General features: G+C 38.0%; 1 protein-coding gene across 1 annotated transcript; it reads right to left on the bottom strand.

Moving 5' to 3' along the window:
• Positions 1-423: 423 nt before the first annotated feature.
• LOC139133873 (cytochrome P450 3A5-like) lies at positions 424-14,224 on the bottom strand. The gene is made up of 13 exons (XM_070700644.1): positions 14,049-14,224; positions 9,967-10,060; positions 9,761-9,813; positions 9,150-9,246; positions 8,591-8,707; positions 7,915-8,003; positions 6,660-6,808; positions 6,186-6,319; positions 4,154-4,321; positions 3,696-3,916; positions 2,884-3,021; positions 1,948-2,110; positions 424-1,620 (listed from the first exon to the last, which is right to left on the bottom strand). The coding sequence occupies exons 1-13, from the start codon at positions 14,117-14,119 to the stop codon at positions 1,543-1,545; spliced, it is 1,572 nt and encodes a 523-aa protein (XP_070556745.1). The 5' UTR covers positions 14,120-14,224; the 3' UTR covers positions 424-1,542.
• Positions 14,225-15,340: the final 1,116 nt, after the last annotated feature.

Raw genomic sequence — 15,340 nt, 5'->3', positions numbered from 1 at the left:
TGCTATGCGGTCCTTTTTTGAAATCAAGTATTATTTATATTCTATTGCATACGAAAAGGGCCTTCCTCTCCTGAAAACTAATCACTGTTGCATTTTTCAAATATACAGTCCCCTACATTATAATAGTAATATTTGCTTCAACGGTAAATAATACTCCGGGACCCTCTGAAATTCAGACAGCTCAGCCTTAACAGAGTCAAAAAAATCGGGTAAAAGACAACGATGAGAACCAAACTGTGTACTCAATTGCCTCACGTCTGCAAAAATGTTTGACTCATAAATGGTGTAAGACGATATAGTTTGGTTGTTTCAGAGGTCACTGACCTAATTCGTAACACCGCATTCACAAATCCTTATCGTCACGAGAGCAGCATCGGTCGATTCATGACTTTATATGGTCAAAACTCAAAGCGACAGGTGAAATAAAGGTCAGCAGCACTTTTATTAGACTTGTAGTATTGTGGTCACAGTAAACACGCTGAATACAATATACTCATTTAAAACCAATACCATAAATGGAGAATAATAAGAATAGCAACGTAAGCTAGCTTACTAATGCACGCTTGACAGATTTTATGTATAACATACTAAACTTTAACTGTGTTTGCATTGGTCTGCACCTTTGTTCTGGAGTGACAAATACCAGCCGTTTGTTTTTCAGAGGGCGTAGTACGTGCTTGATAGATATTGCTGCGTCTTTGCCCGCAGTTCATTCAATGGCTCATGGACGATAAGTCTGAAACTCTTCAGATATTTTTCATATTTTGGTTGAGTTTAAGGACCCACACAATACTTGAACATCAAAGATCATTCTGCAAAATGTGACACCGAACTGACGCGATAACTCAAAGATTTTCGCAGATCAATCTAACTGTAACTGTTAACAGTGTAAGCTTCTAACTGTTAATCACATTGACAATGCAGTCTGCTATTTTCACTCAGGTCGGCTCTGGCGTCCATTTCTAGAATATACAAAAGTTTCTGCAAATATTTCAAATGTCTTATTAACTGTGAATATGACCAGTTACTTGACGCTACGATCTGTTTACTATGGTCGAAGACAATAAGCTGCTCATAAAGGGATGTACTGTAATCGCCTTGTGGACGATAATCAGTTTTTGGTTTACTCCTACACAATAGAGGGCGCCTTGTTTCAGACAAAATACAGCTATCTCTCCGTGTGTTCTTACATTGATTTGTAGACGAAACAAGTGTTACAATATTTATAAAATCCGGGGATTACACACTTTAAGTACAAACAAAATTATTTGACTTTAAAATCTGCTGAATCATAAATTGCAATTTCAGGATCTTTCTGTATTATTTCTGCGAATTACCTCAGAAGTTCGAGAAAAGCAGAAGAAAATACAGTTCGTTTATATATTGTATATATTGTGATTGACTATTTCATGGAGTAGGAAATTTGACTGGTCGTATGTTCATGTGTCTACAAATATGGCAGATTTGAAGTTGTGAGTTGTTCTCGTCCGCTGTTCGTTTACATCAAAATGTTCGTCAGCTCAGTGGTCGTCAGTGATCTGTTCAACGTCTTGCCTTCACACGCAGTATGACGCCACCTTGCGGTGACAAAAATCCAGTCTTACCAAGCTGTATGGGTATCTAAAAAGATAAAATTTCAAACATATGTCAGCCAGAAATTACATTTTAAATTCTCATTTTGTCTCGAACTTTGTAAAGAAATTCAAATTGGTTTTGTTTCGTTACGTTTTGGTTTGTTGCTGTTGGATTTTTTGATGGGGCGAGGACCACGATTTTGATGAAACTCCGAACGTCTAATGAAATGTAAGACGAGATTTCGATTTCATCATTTATCACTGGGTACAATGAATGATCAATACACGGCCCAGGTTTCCTGAACACAGATTGCGTGTATTGGAGTTCTATCAGAGCAAAATAATAAATTAAGATATTCAAAATTTACAATACCACAGTCTCAGCACAGGGCTCCAGAGTGAAATCTCTGAATATACGGACCAAAGCAATCTTAGCTTCCAGCAAGGCAAATCTCATTCCAATACAGTTACGAGGACCAGCTCCAAATGGCAGCCATGCGTAAGGATGACGTTTCTCTTTCTCTTCTTTGGTGAATCTATGAGAAAGTTTATAACATCAATCGTATCAATTTTCATAATATATTTCCATATAGCTAATAGTTACATGCTTGCATGTAGAGGTGCCGTGCATTTTCACTGCATTTTTTTAAATTTTAATCATTAGGTTATACGATAACACACAAAATACGATGTCGATTTCAATACCTGTACACGAACAAATGAAAAGTTTGAATATCAATCAGTCATTCAATTACAGGTATTCTACTTGACAGTTTGTTTGTTTCTATCTACCTAGCAATCTACTTGAGTAGCATAAGGCCCCCAAAAAAGATCGTTTCTGGTCACCGCCCGCGTCATTTCAGCACCTGGAGTGGGGGTTTACATACTCATCAGTACAGTTATCATGATCGATATCCCTGCTTGCATGTCCAAAAATGCTAAAAAGAAAACGGAAGTATTATGCAGTCAGTGATAACAGATAATAACTGTTACATCAATAGTGCCAAACCAGCATTGTTAAGAATAACAATGGAAAGAACAATAAAAGAAAAAAGAAAACCGCGTCGCCGAATCACTTTTGCTGAATGTTAAGGACCAGAAACAATTTTTGTTTGGGGGGGCTAGTACGATAATGAGGGATATCTACCATTAAACACATTTTCCTCCATTCCGAATCTCAAATGGTTTATCCCTAATTTGGTGATGCACCACAATAAACAATCTCAATTGAAAGTGCCTTTGTCCCCGCTTTATCCTAAATTTGACAGACACTGACATGATCAGGAATATCTGTACGAAACATACCCACCTTTCTGGGATGAATTTCTCTGGTTCTGGATAGAATTCTGGATTGTGATGAATTGCATAGATCGATACAGCGACGTACATTCCTTTCTTGATGTTTATTCCAGCGATTGTGACATCTTCATTGCATTCCCGGTCAAACCTGTCAACAGTATCATCAAAAGAAGTTGAGAACATCGCTTCATATTTGCATAATCCGTTTGAAAACAAATGTAAACGGTAACACTCTAGGTACCTGTTTCTGTTTGCTAATAGCAATGACGGAAATGACCTGCAACAGCACAACTCTGTGTGGTACGCCGAAGCATCTCCGACTATGTGTTAAATTTCTTCTCCCGGCATGTGAACGCGTTCACATTCTGTGCACTAAGTTGCCGGGTACATTATCTACGGACTTCATTCTCATCAATGAAAGGAGGGAGTCTTAGAAACTACAGTTATGCCTGTGCACCGTTCTTGTTGAGGGCATGTATTTTATGCATGATACCTAGATGCATCACGTCAACACAGATGGAATATTCAATTTTACGATGTAAGTTGTGACAACTATGTTTGAATTTTAATAAATCACGACCGTACCTTGGTAGGGATGCAGTGTACACATTGGCCGTATGGCTCCCAAACGACCTTTGAGGGCGCGCAGTTATACTAGACCCTGCCTTTAAACGTAACTTTCAGGGATTTGTAAAGGAACATCATTATTGGGCCATTCACACAACAGAGTGGGTGCTTTCCTATATAACTCGACTTAATTATTGTATCAATAACAAGAATCCATCGCTAAAAAGATATGGAGGGCACCTATGTGTGTCTAACCTCAAGGAAGGTGGATACATTCGCAGTGTTTCACAGACAATCATATCCAAATATGGCATCTTTGATACAACGTTGTAACTCGGTTCTTCGTTGTTCGCCATCACGTCATCGATTTCGGTGCACAATTTTTCTTGAATGTCCGGATTGGTTGCCATGGAGTAAGCAACGTAACTCATTAGAGTGCTCGTTGTCTCATAACCAGCAAGGAAGAATATGAGTGACTGAGAATGGAAGAAAATTGGCATTATTTAAAACTCTGCCAGACATATTAAGTAAATATATCATGGCAGAGCCAGCATTCAACAATGGATAGCAAAACAGTGATGTAACAATACTAATTAAATTTTGCAAAGAAAAAGTTAACGATTAATTTCACTTCTTACTTATTTCGCAATGTTTAATTTCTTTTAATTATTCCGCATTGTTTAATTTATTTCTATGTAAAACACAACGCTAACCTGTCCTAGCATTTCTTCAGTTGTAAAACCTTTGTGAAAATCGTTTGTATCTGACTTTCCATCCTTGACGAGTTTCACGCCATACTCATCCTCTTCGGTGTGACTTTCTTTGATGTATTGTTCATAAACATCATGGGCGTCCAACATCAGCTGTAGAAAGTCGACTCTCTGTTTGAGATAATCATTTAAAGAATCATTAAAAGAAAATTAAAGGGAAGTAATCCCGTCTCATAACCAGAAGTGGGAACTAACACACATTGTATAATTTACGATTTATCATAATTCAATAATATAGTCTTTCTGAAACCATTACTTTATGCAAAACTATAGACATATCAAATCTCGTTGGTAAATAGTTATACAGATTAAGTTTATGTCATTCCCGTCGATCGATTTCGATATTTGTTCATACAGTTGGACATACAGCAAGTTAATTTACGTAACACGATGAGTAAATTGACCTTGCACTCTCAAAGGACATTATTCAATGTCGCGATAGGATGGCCGCTACGGTCGAGTCTAGACGAAAATGACGCTATTATAATCTAGTGAGCAAAAGTTCTTCATGAAATTTGTAGTCATGAACTGCTTCACTTTGACTGTCTTGTTTTAACTGTAGCTATTTTTGAATTTAAAAAAAGAGTCCAAATATTCACATACTAACCAGCATGCGCTGTGCTAGAATGGCAGATCACGATTCTGTGTTCTGCGTCGCAGGTTTCAATAAACTTGGGAATTAAAGGAGCAGTGCTGCTAACTTTTGATGATAATTTCACCATTTTTATTTTGAATGTGAACCATAATTCCTTGTTCTTCTCCCAAAGAATGTTGATATACACAGTGTTCAGCTTGTCACTTCAGCCCCTATGGTTGTAAACTGCATTGTTATTGTTGAAAACTGACTTCTGGTCCGGACTAGAATTCAAATGTAAACAATAACCATGCATTTTACACATATAGACGCTAAGTTGACAAGCTAAATAGTGGGTGTTTCAACATTCTTTGGGGAGTAGAATAAGAAGTTGCAATTGATTTATAAAATAAAAATAATAAAAAAACATCAAAAGTTAGCAGCACTGGGGAATTAAAGGAGCATCAGCTGTAACTGTTGGCATCGTTTCTATTTTGTGCGTTAGACACACAGCACAGCGCAGCCATCGATTTGTTTTGAATCTAACTGTCATGAGTTTCCGTCTGGACTGAAATCAACTATCCATCGGTCACATCGTACACTAGAGATGCGACGGTTGCATTAATATCTTAATTCTGGTCGTCTCAACTTCTTTGACTGATTGAAATTTAGCCGTATGGTTACAGTGGTGAAATATTGAAAAAGTCAGGTGCCGCCAACTGGTAAATTTCATCAATTTCGCAAAATCATGACAAAACGTGATTTCAAGGCTGATATACCAATTTTACTTATTTTTGACCCTGACCTAAAATTTGGAGGGGAAAGTAGAGCTGTTCGTAAATGCCATCCCACTGAATTTTGATGCCCACTGCCCTCCAGTATCTATGGGCTGCCCGCTCCCCACTCCCCACAACAATTCAAGCTCCCCACTGCCCTCTCCCCACTACTAAAATTCCCTATTGCCCTCAAGATGACCACTAGGGAACGAAGATCAATGCAAAACCGTGCGAGCAGCTAGCAGTATACCTTGGAACATTGCTTCCCTCTCAGTTAAGCGCTTAATAATCTCCCTCAAGTTCTATCAACAAAGGCTCTCCTCTCCCTCTACGATTTTCCGGTACCCACTGTCAAAACCTTTCTCCCCGCCCACTGAAAATAATGAAATTTCTTCCCCGTCCACAGTAAATATCGATTTTTTTCTCCCCGCCCGCTGATTAGTTTTGAAATTTGCCCGCCCGCTGAAAAACTGCGCGCAAACACCTTTTTGCACGAAGAGCTTAGTTGGCGGCACCTGAAAAGTGGCCCCTTGTTGAGTAATCATGAGTTCCTTATAGGCGCCCTCTACGGCAAAATCAAGGTAATCCTGGGGCACCTGTCAAAGACACATTGACTTATCCTCACCTTTGTTGATGGATCCTGGCTTTTCCTTATCTCAGCTGATTCTTCGGTTAAGTCAGTAAAGTACTTAAGATTCTTCGTACGAAATAATCCAATGTTAAACCACTTCAGTACTGGCACCAAGAACGGTATAAAGACTGCGACAAAAGTTGGCATGAAAAAAAACAGTAGACTGGGCATAAAAATTAGCAAGACTAGACAAAAAAGACATCAAATGCTACCAGAGCATCACGACGTTGTATATCAGGATCAACATGAGTTATTGAATATTATCATTAATCCTATTGTATAAGCATCAGTCTAGTTAAAAAAGATCTAAGCTTATGACCCGGAATAAACGTCTGTTCATATGAAAGGAAAAACGTTCAATTTCCTCAAATGTCTCCGCCAACACATTTTTGTTTTATAATTATTATTACAATAATCGATGTTTCCACTAACAAATACGGCCATATAACAATAATTGAAAGCACTTACACAGTAACAACGAGGCGCGTCTTAAAACCCCAAACGAAAATGCTTCCTTAATATTCTTGATGAACGGATGGTCAGGCTGTTCCTGTGAGTTCACCTCAACACCAAATCCAGTACTTGCTATAGCGTCTACAACATAGCAACCGAATAGGCTTAAAAAAAAGAAAAGCTATTATGAATCTCATTGTCGTTAGACTTTGACACGTGGCATATTGAAAAAGGGTTATAAAGTATGGAGACTGTTGCCCGGTGTGTGAAGTGATTTTGACCACTGCTAACGTAACGCTCTTAACAACTTGTCGTGCATTGTGGTAGCGTTGAAAAGCACGTGTATGATCATCGGGCGTACGAGTCGACATGTATTTCATGAGTAAAGTGTAATTACGTATGATCAGCTACAAATTCTGTTTGAGTCCGTTCTTATTATTTTAAAGCAACTGTGGGCATAGCAATAGGGGAAAAGGAGCCCTTCACTGGGCAATTCTCAGTCTGTGAATCACATTCTGCTGCGACCCTGATTTTTCCATGTAAGTTTTACAAAGAACTTTCGCTCTGTGAAATAAGATAAATAGCACATGATAGCTCGGGCAAGATCACGATTTGTTGCCTACCCGCTGGATGGTGCTCATGACTGACTGATGATACCCTTGCCTTCGGCTCGCGCACCATCAAATTTAGCAACACAATCCCTTTATCGAGCAACAAATCGTGATCTTGCCCTTGTTCTCATGTACTATTATCATTAAAATATGTTGTTTTTTATTTGAATTCTAATCTGAATTATTTTACAACTGACTTTCGACGTGGTGCACCTACACTCTTGAAATATTCTGTCGAGTTTCACACGTACGCTTTTGTTCAGTTTCTTAGCGGTGTATTTTCACGTGTACAATTATTTTACTGCCCATGCCATGTTCTCAATATTTTTGTTTCAACGAATTAAAATTAAACATTTTGTTAAAGTCAATGAATCATTGAAGTTGAATTAAACAGAATAAGAATCCAAACAGAAATTCTTCTCATCACACTGCATGGCAATCATGATTCGAGAACACCGATATCAGCTGTTGTGCGGGTCACAGAATATTGAATACTCTCAAGCTTAGCAGCTTATGATGTTGTTTTTGATGAATGCGTTTGCACAATCAACTTAACCGTTTTGGGGATATCAACGATGACCAAAAGTTCTCGCATATGCTATTTGCAGTCATCTGATGACCCCTCTTGCATTGGTGTTTATATGTGATCGGTAACTTACGCTTTACACTGGATCGGCGTACCGTCTTCACTATGTTTTCGTAGGATTTTAACCAGGTCATCGGCGGCCATGTTTACAATTGGAGACATCTGCAAGTATGAATTGTTACACACCAACCTTAGTAGAACTGTGATAACCGGCATGCCTACCTCTCCAAGGTAGACATACTTGTGACTTAAACTACAGAGCAAGTCTAACATAAGCAAATGATAAATAACAACAATAACAACAACAACAATACAATGAGTAGTTAGCGAAATCGATTATATCTCAGAAAGCTTTTTCTTGTTCAGAAATGACATTGAAGTAGAGTTAAGAGTATATGAACGACAGGCAACAAAAACTACAACATCAATTACAACAACAGTTATCAATAATTGCAACAAATATGTTTCTTTCAGAGCTAGTCCTGTGAATGGATTTTAAAGCATCCAACAAACTTAACATAGAACTGATATCCTGCGTCTTGGACAGAGCTATATTTAAGTACTAACCATTTTCATTCAAATAAAAAGTGCTTTTATTGTGGAACCATATACGATGATTTGACGTTGAAGTTTACAGAGATCGACTGAACCTACTCGATATCTGTTAATATCAGGACGTGGGCTGCATCCCGGTAACAATGGTCAACAGTGTGCAATAAACAGTGGCTGTTACAAAGTAATAGATTTACCAGTCTCATTTTAGATCCACTGAATGCCGGAGTTAGTGTGTTCCTTTTGTTCTTCCAGTTTTCGTTTATCAACATGGTCAGACCAGAGTCCAGTGGTTTATTCATGATTGCCAGTCGCTGCAGAATGAGAGGGAACGAGAATACAAAAGTATACTTGATCAATAGATGATTCTATAATGTTATTAAGTAAACACTGAAATCTTTAAAACCCAATTTACATTTTATCTTTGCATATACCTTACACAGACTGTTCGAAAGCATCAAATGTAATGGATTCACATGTTGCTGAATTAGTCCGATGTCTTTTACACATCGAATTGTACTGCATGATTTCATTCCAAAGTGCGTATATAAGGTATACATACATGTCTATGAGTAACTGCGTAACTGATCTGAAGATATTAATGGCCATGATGTCTCCTACTTTGTCTTGCCCGTAAATTACACCTGAGTTAATGTTTTATAATGTAATGATCTAGAGTACATTCATTAGATATCGTTCACTTTGGCTTTGTCGCAGGCTTTCATTGTTAATCACTAATAAAGTCCGCATACTTACCCTTCTGTTGTAAAATGACGTAAAATTCTTGACACAAATCTGTTTACAGATTTCTGGATCAGCCAATAGTAGCACGGGAGTGCGGCCTTCATAAGTTCTGGAAAAAGCGCACACAATATAGTCATTTGGAAATTCAATATAAAAATTGTCCTACTAAAGATGTAATATTATATAGTTATTAATATATGGTCTATTTCGGCTGCAATGCAATTGTAACGAGATTGTAGCGTTTCTGGGTATGTTTGTTTGTTTGTTCGTCTGTTTGTTTGTTACGACTGCACGAAGACAGCATACATGTTAACGTCGCCACCTCTCATCTGATTTCAATAAGATTGTATTGACTATAAAGCTGACAGAGAGAGATATAGGACACTCAGTTTTTGCGCGGTCGTTGCTTTAACAAACTTGCATCGTACTGATGAGGGCGCTTCTTAATCGGTCTTTCTTTACCATGAACAGACCATATTCGATTTTTAGTCAATTTACTGTACTGTAATTCATCTTTTCTCGGTATTATATGCAAAGTGGTATCACTCGATGAGACTGAAATCTAAGTGTGCAGTACGATTATATACAACGTGATATGGTAATAGTAATGAAGTGTGCATTACCCAATCACTTTTCCGTACTTTTTGGCCCATTCGACGTCCATCTTATAAACGCCCTAGGGAATGAAATGCAGGAACGAGTGAGACAATGATAATATATATGAACAAAATAATTTGAAATTTTGTTATAAAACAGAAATAAAATAGAAAAGTCGTCAAATAAATGTAATAAGCATACAATATAGTCGTTGATAGTGTGCGATACTCACGGCGCTTAACTGCAGTGTATTTCCGACGATTGGCCATGGAGTTGGTCCTGGTATTCCCAGTGTTTTGAACGTTGAGTAGGTCCACGTAGAGAATCTTTAGGGTGGAAGAACAAAATACACACATAAAATGTGTCACTGTCAAGTGTCAAGTTTGTTTGTAATAAAGTCGTCTCTAGCATATGCTACGGAAACCACTCCCTTGGTCAGTTGTGTGTGTGAGTCTCGACGTATCCAGCGACATGACATGTTTTCAAAAATGTTAATGATCTAACGCTGATGAAGAGATGACATTCATCGTCCACATATTGAAAAAAGTAAACTTGGGAATTAGTATTTCGTACAGATTATAATAAAAACAATTTTGCACAGCAAATAGTTCAAAACATACTTGAAACTTTGGTGACCTTTGGTTACGCTGTCATCATCCAATTATTACATCACAAGGATGAAATGCTCCAAAACATTACAACGAAACAGTTACACTGCACTCCGTGATTTGAAAATCGAGCCATGCACTTAAGAGCAAATATGTAAGATGTGTGTATCTTATGATATATGATGTATTGGGCGAAATATTTTGGGTGCGGTGTTTCATTCTTTTACAAACTACAAAATTCCTGTCACCAAAATCTTCTCTATTATTCTTTCAAGCTTTGTGTGATTTTACTGAGGGCGTTCGTAAAACTGATTTGGTGTAACTTTTGGTGTAATGGGATGGGGCTGTACCAGACAGCCGATTTTCGAATCCATGACGGGAAGGGAAGAGAAGAATTGTCAACATTTCCCTTCTCATTCAATAAATACTGCACAGATTTAAAAACTGAACTTTCTACTATAGCTACTTTCATCGCCTTTATGGTGTAATGTTAGATACTAAATGGCAAAAATATATTCTAAGCAAAATAGATTTTCTAGACCTTCGATGGTCGCGTGATTACGCGTTATCTTGAGAGGAAAAGCTATAAATTATTTGTTACGATTAAGAGACGTAATTTCTGTACTTTGGGACATCTGCTACAGTTTACAGGATTATTGTGAAAAAGATTTAGATCGTGTAAACAACACATTGCAAATATAATTATGTATTAATTACAACATTTGCAAATGTAAATTGCTCCCCCCCGCCCGCAAAGGCTGAGTTTACAAAAATATGAGCCTTCCCAAAGGGCAGATTTGTAAAAGAATGACCCTCCCCAAATTCTATAGGCTCACTCATCCAAGTAAGAACTGAATGTCACTGTAAAACTGAATGATCCTTTAATATATATAGAGAGAGAGAGAGAGAGAGAGAGAGAGAGAGAGAGAGAGAGAGAGAGAGAGAGAGAGAGAGAGAGATACAGATACAGATATAGATTTATATATATATATATATATATATATATATATATATATATATATATATATATATATATATATATATATCCAAGTATACAGATGTCCTCGTGGGAAATTACAGTGCTCGATGCTAAAGCAGAGCGATATAAATAATAACACAAAATTACTTCAAGTACAAAGTAATGATATCTGTTACTTAAGTTTCATGCATCCTGCAATCATCAGACAGAAGAAGTGAAAGGATTCATAGCCCGACAGGACGTACCATTCTATTTGTAGGTGGTGTTAAAATTTGATAAATAATATTTGTTTTGGTGGCGACATTTTGAAACCAACTCCGAGCGTTTGTTTAATAGCGTAGATTTGTCAGCGTTGATAATGTGCAGTTTTTCTGATATACAAAGATTACATCGCTTGCTTATGTTAGAGTAACTTGGTGCTTTGTCAATGATTGACCACGAAATGTCAAAGACCTGGTTCTTTTGTCTCAAGGACCAAATGTACTTGGACAACTCCGTGCAGTGACGATATCTTTCGTTACGGAATGATTGCGAAGCGCGAGTCCGATGTAGACCTTCTCCGTGTTGTCCCCCGTTGATACCTTGGCCTTGTAAACCACACCTTTGACTTGACAGTTACCCTTCAAGGGGCATGTAGACTTGTCCCGGCAATTACAATCAGCTGGTCGATCTTGACGTTGGTCTCCGGTGATTACTCTCTTATTATGTGATTTGATTATACTAGCCATATTCTTCATACAGCTGTAACTCACTTTAATTGTGTTTCTATTGAAGATCTTATGAAGCTTAGACCCCTTTGGAAAGTGTTTGTCAACAAGTTGAAGGAATTTCTTGCCGATATTAGTTTCCACGTTCTTGCTGAAAGAAGGGGGAGAGGTTGAACCACGTGATGTTACGTTTCCTGTTATTGTTTCTCCTCGTTGATTGGTTGGTCTTGACATATTCAATTTGATCTGTGTACCCGCTTGACTTTAACGCTGTGTCGTAGTGACCTTTGTGTTTGTCAAAGATGCCTTTATCACTGGATATCGATGAGATGCGTTTGCTTATTGCGTCAGGTATGTGTTTAATTATAGTTGATGGGTGATTAGACTGTTTATGGACATACATTGTTTGGTCGTTTGGTTTACGGTACGGATAGAACTTGCCGTCATTTAGATTAAATGTCACGTCCAAGAAGTTTGTTATTTTCTGGTTTGTCTCAATTGTGATCTTCAGCCCCATTTCATGAAATATCTTTGTGATTTCCTTTTTCATTTTCTCCGCCTTGCTGGCTGTGGTATTCCTGAGTACACCGAGCCCGTCGTCCCGGTATAAGCCGATTAGATTCTTATCATATTTCTTGGCGAGTGTGCTGAGGGCATACAGACCCACCAATTCGCATATTCAGCACCGTCGAAGCTCCCCATTGCGACATTGAATAAATCCTTATTCTCTCTTTTAATCCAGGGTGTCATGTCGTCAAAAAGAAGAGTCTTTCTTGAGTGCATTATGATATCAACCACTTCATCAGAAATCGAAGTGTATTCCCTTGCAAAATCAAGCGATTTGCGTAAGAGATTTTCCGAGATTGATGGGTAGAAGTTGACAATGTCAAATGTAATGAATCTACATTTAGACAAAATGTAGATTAAGTAGTTTACTCTGTCCTATATTAGAGTTGGTGCAAGTCAGTAAATAAAAATAAATCTCTAGAAACAGCTTATCGTGTATCATTACCATTTCACGCACAGCTATTTAACTTCGATGCGTGCAAGCTAAAAGTTCATTATCAGATCACAGTAAAAGTATTGGTGGGGAGTTTGCGCAATGGGGCTGAATGCAAATCCACAAGTTATTACCGGATTCCGGGATAAATCCTTATATTGCGTTCACCCAACAATTAATTTCAAGTTAACAATGAAAGGTGCACAAGAAATTACCGAAATCACAGGAAGTAAGTCTACGTTAAAGTGTGCAAGCTGAAAACATCTAACACTTCAATAGAGCAAGACATATTTGCAATAAGGCATAGGACGACATCTTGATAAAGGTCAAACAGAGTATGCAAGAGGAAAACACATACCACTTCTATAGGTTTTGTCCACATATAACGCCCAAACCAAACACCCTTGAAATACAAAAGCCAGAACTGCCTCGAACTGCGCACCTTGTGCATGTGCAAATTTTGTTGAATTGGTCTGAATGAGAAACGTCAACGCCTCCTAGGCCTGGGTTAAGGCTATCATAGTCACTGAGCCTTGACCTAACGGCTGTAAGCTATTCCTCTGACTTACGGACACACATCTACAATGATCAGTAAAATCTTTGAAAGAACTCCGCATAAATGAAATAAATGTTGAAAATCAAACACAGTACCGTACCCTCTACGCTTGCATTTAACGACAGGCGTCCTGAAATAGAACTTGCTATTTTCTCCAATTTGAATTTGCGCTCGTTGTTGTCAAAGCACCTTGATGTCCCCTTTTATATCATTTTAACAAAGTTTGCACTAGGTGTGCAGTTCCAAATAACATCAATATCACAATCAAGTTCTACATATCAACTTCATTCAGCATGCACACTGACTAGGTCGTACCACTCCGCTTAAGCCTAGCGACCTCTTTATTTTGACAAAGAACACGCAATGTATTAGAGAGGTTGCATGTACTACTCTGCATATATGTTTCGCTAATGGCGTCTGAACTACGAGCTAAGGCTAATGAAATGCCTATATGAAATACTTACAAATACAGCAAAGTCAGAACAATTATCGTTAGAATCAACGATTGAGGTACCTCAATACCAAAGAACTCCATATTCCCCGAACAATTCTCTGTTGCTGCGCAGGTCAGAGGGTAAAATACGAGGAAATCGTCACGGATGGGTTGTGAACTTTTGCCCCGAGGCCACTTCACCTCAATGCGTCACGCAATGCGCACGCATACCCAAAAGTGACATCAAAAGCATGCGTCAAAAGTATGAGAGATCGCATGCGCGACGCAATGCAAAGTAGAAGTATACCACACCTGGTATTGACGTATATTGATAAAAGAAAGTCAATATATTCAGTTTTTAGCAATGGTTGTCCGAGCCCCAACAGCAAATGTCAACATTGATATACTATGAAAAACAGCATGATGACTATCCAAATCATTTGTCTTTGTGAATACAAGTGTCCAATCTACTTACCATTTAGACAGTATAGAGACAACACCACTTTATGCTTTAGTGGAAATACATTGAAGTTTTTTATTCACGTATGTCCATAACGTCGAATGCAGTTCCTTCCTTTCATGTTGGAAGTTTTCCTCTCAAATTTATACATCTTGTAAAAAAACATGGAAAAACGATGGGTGCACAATCTGATCAAAATACAACAATATCATGTCTACAAGACTTTATTGTTCCTTACCGAGGAGTAAACAGCGAACGATAGCTCTGCTAAAGGCCACTGTATAGGAAGTTTTATCTAACTCTGCGGCACTTTTTTCGAAAGCATGTATTATTTGTATTCTGTTGCATACATAAATCGCCTTAATTTACTGAAAAATGTCACTTTTACATTTTACAAACAGAAAGTCACTGATAACATTTCCTTCAACAGCAACATAGAGAAAGATAGATAGAGTGGCAACAGGTATTGTTTAAGGCGTGAAGCGGTTACGTAACCCATCCATGTTCGCCTCGCCTCAGGTTGCTCTCGCCTCTCTTTTCCGAAGAGTGCCGACCACGAATCCTTCGGTAATTTTCGGATTTTCGCCAATTGTTAAGCGAAAGTATGTTCGGCAAAGTTTGTGTTGTTGTTGTCGTGTGGTGCTGAACAGAATTGACGTGCTGGCGAAAACGGGAGTGTTTTGAGCTTCAGGAAATGAGTTTTACCGTTTTAAAAATTCCTCTCATATTTTTATGAATATATAATGAGTGTGTTTGAACCAAATTTGAAAGTCTTTTATCGATACTGACTGGTTTTACTCAATGGTTTACGGTCAGTCATACCCTCTTTTACACGTGCGTCAAGGAAGGACATGTTTATGAAA

The sequence above is a fragment of the Ptychodera flava genome, chromosome 5, assembly GCF_041260155.1.
Source record: "Ptychodera flava strain L36383 chromosome 5, AS_Pfla_20210202, whole genome shotgun sequence".
In the NCBI taxonomy this organism is placed as follows: domain Eukaryota; kingdom Metazoa; phylum Hemichordata; class Enteropneusta; family Ptychoderidae; genus Ptychodera; species Ptychodera flava.
This window is presented reverse-complemented; position numbering and strand designations above follow the sequence as displayed.